The sequence below is a fragment of the Pygocentrus nattereri genome, chromosome 14 (genome assembly GCF_015220715.1).
Source record: "Pygocentrus nattereri isolate fPygNat1 chromosome 14, fPygNat1.pri, whole genome shotgun sequence".
Lineage (NCBI taxonomy): Eukaryota > Metazoa > Chordata > Actinopteri > Characiformes > Serrasalmidae > Pygocentrus > Pygocentrus nattereri.
In genome coordinates this window covers 8,273,329-8,286,163 of record NC_051224.1, presented here as the reverse complement: position 1 = coordinate 8,286,163, position 12,835 = coordinate 8,273,329, and the positions used below count along the sequence as shown (strand labels likewise).

The following is a 12,835-nucleotide window of genomic DNA, read 5'->3' as shown; positions in this document are numbered from 1 at the left end:
GGGGGTTGTTCACTCATACTTCAGTGTATGAGTGCTCTCCTTGTTGTACTTAAGTGCTTATTCTGACTCTATTTAGGAGAAATAGACGTTTTGTTGTTTTGACTGTGTGATTTCTCACTCAAGAGAGGTTGTTCGGCGATAAACACGTATTGGATAAAAAAGAAGGACCAAAGAAAAAATTATTTTGTTTGAAAAACTTCTATGAAAGCTTGATTCAAATTTGCTCACAAAAAGAAAGTCAACAAATTGATTAGCATTTTTCTCAGCTGGCCTTTCTTTTCATTGAATCAACAGTGTTTGCTTGGCAATGTTTACTTATAATGATGCATATTTAAAATTTTTCAACTAGCATCTTGTACAATAAGGAACAGAGCCTGATGAACACACCCGATTCTAGGAAATCTTCAACAATGCTATTTTATATATTTTAAGTAATTTTTTAAATTTATTTATTTATACATACTTATGTAATTTTTTTCATTTTTGGTCCCCTATATATATATATATATATATATATATATATATATAATTTAATTAATATATTTTAACTCTCACCCAATGACAGCTGGGATAAGCTCCAGCACCCAACCCCCCCACCCCACACGACCCAAAAGGAGAAGCGGCTTAGAAGATATCACTTTTTTAATATTTAGTGTGTTTACCCTTTGCCTTCACAGCTTCCATTCTTTTTTGGAGTCTTACTTACAGTTTTGGTTGCAATTTTCTGCTTCTCAGGAACAAAGTCATCCCAAACACATACGATAATACTGAGATCTGGAATTTCTTACTCAACATCTCAGATGTCTAGCTTCAGTGTTTTAGCACGAATCTTCTTTTTTGTTTATTGCCTTTTCTCAGTAATGTTTTCTTGACACCTACACATCATTTTAGACTGATAGTGTTAAGTTGTCTTCTCACAGTGGAAGGATGGACGAAACACCTGTGGATTTTTTCAGACCAGAAATAAGTGTGGAGCTCCTCTCCTCTCTCAGAAATGAAAGTTTTAAGTACTGTTTTTTGATGGTGGCAGTTTGCAAGTGGATTATCTTATATCTAATCTCCACAGAAATATCTCCTTTAGCCATTTTATATGCGCATGATTTAGCTAAGGTGTGTTTGGGTAGTTGCTTGTGGGAATGTTAGCTTGAATGAATGATAGCTCTGAAGTTGAATTTGTTACTTGTTTTGGCTTTTGTCTAATTTTCTGTAAAAAAAATAAATAAATAAATAAATAAATGACCAAAGGAGGGTCTCTGACATTTGGACACTATCATGCATAATTATGTTTCAGCGTCCTATTCACTTTTTTTCACTAGTGGTTTTGAATATGCCTTGTCTCTATCTATTATCTGGCAAGGCCCTGATGTACAGGCTGTGTTTGGAGGTTAACTGTTGGTCTGAACAGACCGTCACTGTTCTGCTGTACCTGCTTCAGCCCAGAGAGTTGAGTCCACTGAAATATTGATATGACTCAGGAACAGAAATAGCCAATGTGAGAGGATGCTGCAGACTGGCCAGTCTGTGTAAATTCGGTGTAGATTAAAAGATTGGCTTTTTCATTTTTCTCCCTGCTTCTGTGTTCTACAGATACTTAATTAAATTCCTAGCCAAGCTGACCGAGTACCAGGACTCCAACAAAATGACTCCTGGAAACATTGCAATAGTACTGGGACCTAATCTGCTGTGGTCACATTCTGAAGCGTGAGTGTGTGCCTGTTACTTTTATACTGATTATAAATACCTGCTTTAGAGATTTTTTTGCTCTCTTTTATTGTGTTGGGGGAAAGTGACATATTAAATTTGAAGCAATAACTTTGTGTCCTTGCAGAGCCATGTATAAAAATTGCTATCTTTTTGTTAGAAATGAATTGTGTGGATTAAACGGGTCATTGCTGTGCTTAGGAACATGACAGAAATGATGACCACTGTGTCCCTACAAATCGTCGGAATCATTGAGCCTATCATACAGCACGCTGACTGGTTCTTCCCAGGAGGTGATTAAAACACACAATCTCTCGCTTGCTCGCCGTCTCTCTCTCTCTCCCCCTCACACCCACACAGCCACACGTACATACACAAGTGTACCTCCCTTGAGAGATCTGAACTGGTTTTCCTCCACTATTCTTAGATATTGAGTTCAACCTGACAGGCAGCTACGGCAGCCCCATGCACACCAACCACAACTCCAACTACAGCTCCATGCCCTCTCCAGACATGGACCAATCAGAGCGCAAGCAGCCACACGACCAGAGCCGACGCCCCCTCAGCGTTGCCACTGACAACATGATGCTGGAGTTTTACAAAAAGGATGGGTAGGGTTTTCGTTTATTTATTTATTTATTTCTCTCTCTCTCGCTTTCTCTCTCTCTCCCTGCACAAGCTGTTCCTCTCCTTCACTCCTTCTGTGTGACTCCCACACACTCACTCTTTCCTCTCCAACCTTAAAGGGCCCATATTCCGCAATTTGCTTGGATTTCTGTTTCCCTGGAGTCCACTTATAATGTATGGTTATGTGGTTTAGAGACCAAAAAGATTGGAAATCTTTTTTTTTTACAAGTCTGTTTTCCAACAATATGTTAAACATGTAGTATAATTATATCTTAATGATAAACAAGAAGTGTCAAGATAATTTGCTTTTCTGAGGTTTGATAAGTTGGAACAGACAAAACAGAACCAGATATAATTCTGCCACATTTTTAAAAAATGCTGTTAAAAACTATAAGAACCTCTGACTGGGGGCAGTCATGGGTTGGAGATTAGGGAGCCAGCCTCGTGACCAGAAGGTTGCTGGTTCGATCCCCAGAACTGACAGCACGTGACTCAGGTGTCCTTGAGCAAGACACCTAACCCCCAACTGCTCCCCGGATGCTGCGGATCGGGCAAGTGTGCTCACTGTCCCCCAGTGTGTGTGTGCTCATTAGAGTGTATGTGGTGTTTCACTTCACGGATAGGTTAAATGCAGAGGTGAAATTTCCCCACTGTGGGACTAATAAGGGTCACTTAATCTTAACCACCAATATCCTGAACATGTTAAATACTTTGCCTCCCCTCAGTCTTTTTACTTTTTTGTCATCGAAAAATATATAAAAATGTTTTTAATTTGAAAAACTATAAGAACAAGGATGTGTCTGTTTCACGTACTACTTGTACTAAATCCAGTGGAACAGGACTAATTATGCTAACTTTGTAATGACACATACCGTTGGTGAGGGTTCTATAAACAATATTCGCAATAAGCTGAGAAAAGCATATTGTGATGTCATATATCACAATGATGATGCAATATTGTTTTGGTTTCCACACCTGCTTAGAACGAAAAAGGCTTTTACTTTGTCTGTAAGACCAATATACACAGCGTTGCCAGTTTATTAGGTACATACCTGGGCTCATTCACTGGGCAGTTTTTTCCAGTTACCATACCAGTCTGCCATACATCTGCTAGTCTCCCCAAAAAGTATTTGGACATCTGTGCCACACTTAAAAATGTTTTAAGTTCATTGTGTCAAACCAAGTAGTATTTTAAACAGACTATTCCAAGATGGTAATTTTCCTTTTGATGCAGTGTTCTTTTAACAGGCAGCTGGTGTGTTTCAGATTTTTATCATTGCGCAATTTCTCTATGATTGCCTCCACAATGACATTATGCACATTTGAGTGCATAATTCCATCAGTGAACACAACCTCATTAATACCACAGCAAGAAAGACAGCCCCAGACTTTGATGGTTCCCCTCTGTTCTTTACAGCATCCTTATTGTAATCTTGAAATTTTTATTCAGGCTTTCTCTTCTTTCTTGAAGCAACATAAGGAAGGTAGTAATGAAGATTACTAATGGTAATAGTGTATAAATACTTTTCGGGGCCTCTGACAGTGCATTTGTAGGTACTAGGTTTAAAAATCCGAGTGACCCTGCTGACCCTGATATATGTGTGTCACTGCAATACAATAACATTCAGCTACCATGTTGGAGTCACTGCTACATTAAGAGTGGTCCACCAAAAAGATATCTGGAGAATAGTGGTCCTTATTCATTGACAGTGCGCAGCTGAGGAGGAACTCTTTAGTAACAGATCTTCAAACTGTACCTGATAAAATGTCCAGTGAATGTAGCTATGAGGTAGGTGTACCTGGTAAACTAGCATCTCAGTGTGTATGCTCTGATTAAATAAATTCTTTAGGAGTGAAATGAAGCACACTACATTTACAAAGCCAGGGGCAAAATGTGCAGAACAAACTGTTATATTTGGGAAAAAATGCTTGCTAATGTCAGAAAACATGAACTTATAAATAGGCCACTATGTTCAGTTGTATGCACCCTTTCATTGTGCAATGAACCGCAAAAATGTTAAAATGAAGTAGCACTTAAACGTCCCCCACCCAGAAATGACACTCCTCATCACTCCAACGTGAATGGGTGGGTCAAACTTTAATAGGCTGAATAGGTGGTCATGTAGATGTGTTTGTAACATTACATCTAAGATGAATTTAAAACGCCATGATTTTGTGGGTTTACTTTCCATTGAAACTATGCCAGTGTTTACACAGTACCTGAAGCTGTTAGTTCAATGCAGCAAGCAATTTAGTTTTTCCATGATATGGGCCCTTTACGTCTCCATGCAGCTGTCCACCTGTCGAACCCAGCAGTGTCCTCAAGTAATGTCATGCTAAATAACCTGTTACAAGGTAAACTCTGTGGCACGTCACCCAGAGATTAGAGGTGACTGAATGAGATGGAATCTAAAAGCTAATGCACGCCTTGATGATTTGCTTGAACTGGGCCGTTCTTATCGTATGGCCTTGTGGTGTTATCAGTTCTGATTTGAAGATTACATGCCAGCCAAACTCCCCCGACTTGGGCTCGTTTAAGTGGAGCTCGTCCCAGGCTGCTGGACCAGCACAGTCTCTATGGCAACCTGCTTGGTGTGTAATGGAAGGCGAGACCCGAGTTATCATTCAGTGAGGGGGCTGGAGCTATGCTGCTGAAAGCTGGGAGACGCGCAGCAGATGTGGCCAGCTCAGCCTCCTGCCACCTGCAATGCGTCGGCAGGTGGAAAACTACCACGTGTGGAGGCGGTGGCCGGAACACTCATACAGCCTCGGCCAGCATGGCAGTCAACCCTTTGCTTAGCTTTTTCATTTCAACTGTGTTCATATTACAAGTCTAAATGCTCAATGTTTTTGACAGATTTTTGCCCAGCTCTGATCACTCTGCCTTGTTTGGAAGTAGAGGTGGGTAGAATGGCAAAGGTGTAATATCATGATACTTCTAGAGGGTTTCACAATACATGTTGTGTCACGATATTTGTCCTGATGCGTTAGAACAGACAGTAGTGCCACATTTAAAAAATAATATAAATCTAGGGATTTGTATACAACAATTAGCACACTGTGCTGCACTAAATCCTATTAAACAGGACTAATTAAGCAGTTGGGAATTGTTTCCACAATATGCTCAGAAAAATGTATTGTGACTTTTTGTGATGCAGTTTATCACAATAACAGTAAATACTGTCATCTTGCTGAGCCCTATGATCACATGAAAATATTAGAGCTGTGTCACATTTGGACCAAAAATCAGAAGTGTGGCACCTACATTATGTAATATCAGCACAGTCTTTATATGTCCTGTGTTTTATGTCCACATAAATAATTTTGTGCTTTCTTCGAGAGGTTCTTGTATCATGATGTAAAAATGAAATATGAGATTTGCCAAAGTTCAGAGGAAGCTGGTTTGTTAGTTAAAGGAGAGAAGCATTGCTCTGTTTGTGTATGTCTCTGTCCACAGGACTTGGATTTGGGGGTAATTAGAGCTAATGAGGCTTAATAACTTCACAGTGGGGGTGCATGCCAGCTGCTCATTTGGTCCTACTTTCTCTCACCTCCAGATGCCTGCTTCCTACTAACTGTGTCAAAATATGTCTGTCTCTGCCATATCCCCCTGAGTTACCCACCCCACCCTTAACCCTTAGAAGTCAATTATCACCACTGATAACAAAGTGCATGTAATAAGTTTTGAAATGGACAATTGAAATGGACAATTTTGAAATGGACAATTCTGTCAAATCTTTCTCACAATTTTTTTTTTTCACATTCTAAACTGTCATTCAATTCCACATGTATGGCAAAACAACAATAATAACTCTTGACTTCTAAGAGTTAAACTAATCTGTTCCTTCCACATTCACTCTCACCTCACCATCCATTCATTCATTCTCCCCTACAGTCCTCCTCTGTGCCTGCATCGTTGCTCTCTAACCCACTCAGCCCAGTTGGACTATGAAAGCCTTTTTAAACTGACATGTAACCTTCATTCCTCTGTCCTTACCAATGCAGCATTAGGAAAATTCAAAGGTACTGTTTGCTTCTTCTCCTCAAATGACTCCTGTAATAAACACAACTTCTCTATGAATGTGTCTTAGCATAAAGCATCTTAAAGCGAGTGTCTGGCAGAAAATCAAATTTACACTTACCCTAAATGTAGTCATTAAGATGAATAAGCTGTCTACTGTTTGCCTCTTTAGTTATGCAATGGAAATTTGCTACAATGTGAAAATGTATCTTCTTTTGTACAATTTGGACAGTATTTTTGGTTTCAGTATTAATCTGTTAATTAATCCATATTTTGCAAAAAAAGTAGTATTAAGTTAGCAAGCCCCTTAGGGAAATGTTAGCTTGCATTTGACCATCGTTTCCTTTAGCTTTCAGATATATTTGATCATACTAACAATCTGTTTGAGCATGTGCTACAAATTCTCCAAAAATGTTGATCTTTTGTGCATTATGTCAGGGGTTTTGTGTCATTATGTCAGTCAGCAAGTCAGAATTTAAGGTGGAACGGGAAAATTCTAACAAGATGCTGGCGAATGAGAAGCGACTTTAGCCAAGATTAGCCTTTAAGATATTTTACTAGAAACTACTTTGAGGAAAAGTCTTCTGGCAGAGGAAAGCAGCTATAGCTAAAGTTTAAAGCAGAGCCTATGTTTTCAGTTGTATTTTTAGCCAATATTAGGACGTTATCACATACTGGACATAAATGGTTTTGGGTCCCAATGTGGTTAGATTTTTGTTGAAAGGACAAAATGGCTTTTCTTAAAACATTTGGGTTGTGATTCCTGACCTAACCTGGCATTTAATGTAGAGGGTGCTGGTCGGATTTCTCGCTCATCCAGTTATCAATTTAAATTTAGAAAATCAACTTTTGACATTTGTGAATCGATTAAGAATCGCCCACGTCTGCATCGTGATGCATCTAAGAATCACCCCCCCACACCCTCAGGAAAACCACATGTGTTTTACAGTAGGGGTGCAACAGTATTCAGAAGTCACAATTCAGTTTATGGTGCGGTTTGGACGTCAGGGTGCCCTATGAGTTCGGTACAACAGAAAAATAGCAACAAAAACCCCAAATGCATAAGGCTAAGTTTTAGTTATTTTTAACTGACAGTAGTGCAAGTTACAGTTTGTTCCACCTAGTGTCGTGAAGTCTCCCTGAGGTGGTAGACAGAGATAAGTCTTGTTAATTTCGGCTTGTGTTGTTTTTTGTTTGTTTGTTTGTTTTTTTAACGTCCTCTCTTTTTATTTATCTCAATAGCATCCTTCCTTAACCCCCACTCACTGTTCAGACACCTCAAATTCAGCCTCACAGCCAATTGGGGGTCAGGAGTTATGACACTAGCACAGTTACAAATCATTAGATAGACTCAGTTTTCGTACATGCTGCATATTTTCCGTACAACTGCATGGCCCAAATCGTAGTGTCTGTCCCATTATGGATCAAAATGAATGTGCGTACCTCTACACTCCTAATTTGCAGAGACATTTGTACATTTGTGCAATATTCTGGATAAGAAGTGAAAGAATTGTCCTACCTATACAGAGAATACATATACTTAAAGGAGTGATACAAATGTCCATTGATTTTTTGCTAGAGCAATTTCCTTTTAATACCATTTAATATTGCTAACCAACCATTTAAAGCAATGCATTCAAAATTTTGATTAGACAAGAAGATCTCGATATACATTTGAAGGCAACCTACAAAACTCACCATCTCTTGACAGCAAAAAGCATAATGAAAAAAAGAGTTACAGATAATAATGAAAATCTGTTCCTTAAATATCTATGTTCACTGGTTGGATAGTGTGGTGAATTGACTGTGCTTTGCTTTCTGTGTGGGTGTAGTATGGGGGTCAGGGTAATGGATACGTCTTGGGTGAAAGGGAAAAGTGCGTCCACTCTGGCCCGGAAAGCCTCGTCCACCCCACCCAGTGCTCAGCCACCAGGATCGCCTGCCGACACGCTCATCTGTGAGCAGACAGGGGAGCTGGCCACCTCGCCTATCCCCACCCCTCCTCCAGCAGACAGGGCCGGGTAAGCGTGTTCCTATTCATTATCTTAGGCATCCTCACTCTAATCTCCACCATCATCGTTACAACTCCTTAATTGAAGTGTGCGTACGCTGACAGGGGTGTCCAGCTCCGGTTCATCTTATTAGTTCCTTTTCTTTTTCTTGTTGACTTCCCCTCCATCCTCCTGAACGTTATATCTGCATCGTATATAATTAACACAAACATTCACTTGCTAAAGGAAATGTGGGGTGCGGTAAGTTTAAAAACAGAATGAACTTGGTGTCACGACAGATTGTTGCTGCACGTTTGCGCACTTAACTATCTATCAGATCACTCTGCTGTCCGGGTAAGCTAAGCAAACATTAGTTAAGCTAGCATTCACTTGATCTGCATAAGCAAAGATTAAATTATGGCAAGGCATCCATCACTGGTTACAAGGATTTAACTTCACCATAAGGTTGTGATAAAAAAATTAAATGTTTTGGGCAAGTGGACCTCTTGGAAGTTTACAGTCTCACAGGCCTCTTTTAAAGATGGTGGTGGGGATTCCTCTGAGACTACATGTGTTTCCTTTCCTTTCAGGAATTAGAACACTCTGCTGGAGAATCTAAGTCCTGAGGTTTGGTGATTTACCTGCTTAAATACACCTTCAGCTTGGCCCTTAGTCACCTAGTTTAGTGAGCAGTAGGGAACTCACCAAACCTAGCCAATTTTTCTAGGGCCAGAATTGGACACTCCTGCTCCAACACCTTTTTTCTTGATATACTTCTTACTCATATAAATCCAATCACTCTCAATGCTTGTATATTTAGACATTTATTGTGATTATGTGGTAAACACTTGCAGATAGGTAGGTGTGCGCTAGATGTGTCATGTCGAAATGGATGAATAGTGTCCAGATACAAAAGAATCCATGCTGTGGCTTAACGGTCATTTCATTTCATGAGCTGTGATTGGACCGATGAGTTATTAAAACACACATGCTTCTTCATCTGTGCTGTCCCATTGGTCGTCACTTGTCATCCTGTGGCTAATGCCTTGCACTCTGGGTTTTGCGATGGCTGTAGGTCTGGCTGACTTGCTCCTTCCCTCTCCGTGACTCTTTCAGGCTATGAAAGGGTTTTGTGTCTGTGTTCAACTGCTCTGGGTTTAGGAGCTGGACCAGGCCATTGTGCTAGTGCTAGCGTTTCAGTGCTAGCTCCTTGCACTAGAGAGAGAGAGAGAGAGATTATGGGGACTGATAAAGCGTTACTTTCTGAATTATTCACCGAACACAACTCCCTGTGATGTTTAAAGCCGAGCTTGCCCGTTTATATGGGAAAAACCGGTTCTGGACTTGGTGCAGTGCGCAGACACAAGGTCATTCTCAGCTCATCAGAGAGTGATTTTTTTAATGCAGTATTTTCTGTGCTGTTTTTTTTCTTTCTTAGTGGAATCTGAATGCTCATGCTGAGCCCCTCCCCTTTTTTTAATATTTTGCTTTGGCTTCTTAGCAGGCTTCCTGTGTGCTATGCTTCTTTACCATTGTACCACAACTGAACTGACTTAAATCACAAATCACATCACAGCTTGACAAACATTTTAACAAAAAACACTGCCGGTTTCTTTTTTTTTTTTTTTACCTTTTTTTTTTTTTGCAAGCTTAAAAACAATGCGAGTAGAAGTGTTCTATAAGAGTTAGAAGGCGCAGTAAACAAAGTTGGAGCTGACGAATCCACTTTTTGTCTAGTGCTGTCATCCGTGTCCGTGTGCAGTTACTAGAGCTCTCTCTCTCTCTCTCTGTGTCTGCTCTTTTATTGTTTCCCAATATCTGCAGCTCGGACGAGGTGTCGCCCCACCGGCCGGACCCCTCTCATGCCTATGCGCCCCACGGGGAGGAGCGGCCGCCCCCTCCTTACCCTTCCGCCTGTTCCACTTCATCCACCTCCCATGGCCCCCACCACTTCTACCCCAAACCCCCTCCCTGCGCACGCCCTGTGGCCCCAGGTCCCGAGTCCCAGCCCCCTGACTCCCCCCCCTTACGTTGGTCCGGCTTTGGCCCCCCTGCTCAGCCCCAGCCCCAGCCCCAGCTGCCCCCGCCCTCCTCATCTTCCTCTTCCTCCTCTTCCTCCCTCGACATCAACTCCAACCCAAAGCCCAGCTGTCTGCACTTCCCCAAACACGGCCCCGTGTGCGACCTGCCGCATGCTGCCCCGCTTGATGCGAACGCCTCCCCCCTTTATGTTAAAACGCCCCTGGTGCTGACCCGCCACGAGGTGGCACTCGGAAACCCCCCTAGCCTCCCCTCCTCTGGCCCCCCTCCGTGGGCCGCCTGCCCATGTGCCCGTGAGCGAGGACCCCCCAGGCTGACTAGGTAAATACCCACATGCCTGTTCCCGTCCAGAGCTAAGACTAAGTCCACCACTAAGACTGAGAATTACTGGGTTGGGAAAACAACAAAAAAAAACATTTTGATTTATAGTGACTGATTTTTCCTTCTACAAAAACTTAACTTTCTGTGATCTGGTACCGCTAGAGCAGTGGTCTGCAAGTTTTTGCAGGCAGACCTGTGACATATGCATGCCATACCTGCAGAATTTGGTCAAAAATTAATGAAAATGTGTGAATGTAGTGTAATTTAATAATATAATATTAAGTAAAATATATTTATTAATTCATTTCTATTGAGACAAAACATATTGTACACTTTTTATACCAGCACCTTAAAGTCAGCGTGAATCAGAACTCATAATGTATTTTGAATGGAGTCATTATATTTCGATGGAAAAATTCTCTCTTAAGTTAAATCATAAATAGTACTAAATATAGCCAGGCACATACACTTTTAGTTTATTAAAAAAGTGGTTAATTTCAGGTGGACTTCAAGAAAAATCTTGAACTTAATAAATCATGCACTCTAACTGTTGTGCTTTCTTTTAGTTAAATAACAAATGTGTCAGTTGTAATATTGCCAGAGTTGCAAATGCATGGTGCTGTCTCAGCAGTTGCTGTTGGTAGATGCAGTGCAGCAGTTTTTGAACAAGCATGAGCATACATTGAGACGGAATTCAAATCGTTAACAGCTCATTATTTTGATATATCAAAATTTTAAAAGTCTTTTCGGATGGGCTTTCACATATCTTATTCAGTGGAAACAGTCAAAACCCAGCACCCAGGCATCTGGGTGCATCCTCTCAGAATAAAGTAGGCAGGAAGAGGGAGGGCCTTATGCACGCAAGAAGGTAATGCAGCAGCCCCTGAAAAAGTTCTGTTGGACAACTTTTATTTATCTGAGTCAATACAATCTATGTAGTATATTATTACAGATCTGGAGAATAATTAACATTTTGAACACAAAACATATTTTAAAATAGATTGTTAAAGTATTGTTCGCCTCGGAATTGAAAAATGCATAAAACTTGAAAATACTGTGCATGAATGAAATTACATATTCAGGCATTACTTATTTTTGCTGTATGGAAAGGTGTATCATAAGGATGCAGCACCGTATCATATAAAAACAAATTCTCAGTCGTTGCGTCCTTATTGCATTTGTTTGCTTCATCAAAATGATCATTCACAACAAAAATCTACGAAGTGCAAAATAATTTTCTTTTAATTTATTAAATAGAATAAAATTAAATTAAATTGCCAGAATTATCAGTCATTAAGTTAGCCTAGTTAGTTGTGATACCCTTAAATAACCCTTAAGCAACACATTAGGGTAGCCAATAAAAAGCCATCTGCCAGCCAAAAGTGAGCAAGGTTGAGGGTACTCTAACTGGGACCGCTGCTCTAGAGGATTTCCATTAGTGCCTGGGGCTGTAGTAGAACTAGTACTCACTCTGGGCCCACATAGGACCAGTATGTAGCATTTGTCACTGGCTCTGGAAGAGTAGTTTTTGGATTTGGAGCACCTGTCCTGCCTCAGCTACACACTGGAATGGCCAGCAGGGCTCCCCATGCTGCTGGAGCTTCCGAGCTGGCTCTCTCCTTTAACCTTTCTTTTTCTTCACCCTCTTTTTTTCTATTATTATGCTCGTAGTACTCTTTTTCAATGCCATACCTCAGATTCTGTAACATTCTAGTTGGCCAGGGAAGCCTCTCATGAGGGTTGCCTAGCAACTGAGGATGTTACTGGCTTTTAGAGAAAGTGGATCCCGCCGTAGATTAGAAATAAATACATGGATAACGCTGCATATGGTTATATAGCGACATATGAATGTATTTATTGGCACATTGCGAGTTGCATTTGCCTGTTATGGCTGCCTTTCTGGCTGTGAATGTGCAGTTAGAAAGATATCAATGCATGATAAAAGGGTGAATTAGAAGTCTGCTGGCAAGAGCACGAGGTCAATATATTCACCCAGAATTAAGTTTGACTGGTTTGCTAATGCAATAAAGATAGCAAATATTGGAATTTTTTTTTTTCTGAAATCTGAAATAAGAAAACCTATTCATCCTCATGCACTCCCTTCCTCATTTATATAGGCCACAAATGTTATTGA

The 12,835-nt window shown here is 40.6% G+C and overlaps 1 protein-coding gene across 9 annotated transcripts in view; it reads left to right on the top strand.

The window, feature by feature from the left end:
- Positions 1 to 12,835, top strand: part of si:ch211-114m9.1 (rho GTPase-activating protein 44) — a 64,518-nt gene that overhangs the window by 40,221 nt on the left and 11,462 nt on the right. For 6 of the 9 annotated variants that reach the window (XM_017705943.2, XM_017705941.2, XM_017705935.2 and 3 more), the window contains exons 14-19: positions 1,588 to 1,701; positions 1,903 to 1,994; positions 2,129 to 2,312; positions 6,334 to 6,351; positions 8,182 to 8,370; positions 10,165 to 10,701. In XM_017705943.2, the coding sequence (XP_017561432.1) occupies positions 1,588 to 1,701; positions 1,903 to 1,994; positions 2,129 to 2,312; positions 6,334 to 6,351; positions 8,182 to 8,370; positions 10,165 to 10,701 (1,134 nt within the window). The remainder of the gene's footprint in view (positions 1 to 1,587; positions 1,702 to 1,902; positions 1,995 to 2,128; positions 2,313 to 6,333; positions 6,352 to 8,181; positions 8,371 to 10,164; positions 10,702 to 12,835) is intronic. The other 3 variants (XM_017705937.2, XM_017705945.2, XM_017705944.2) reach the window with 2 other exon arrangements.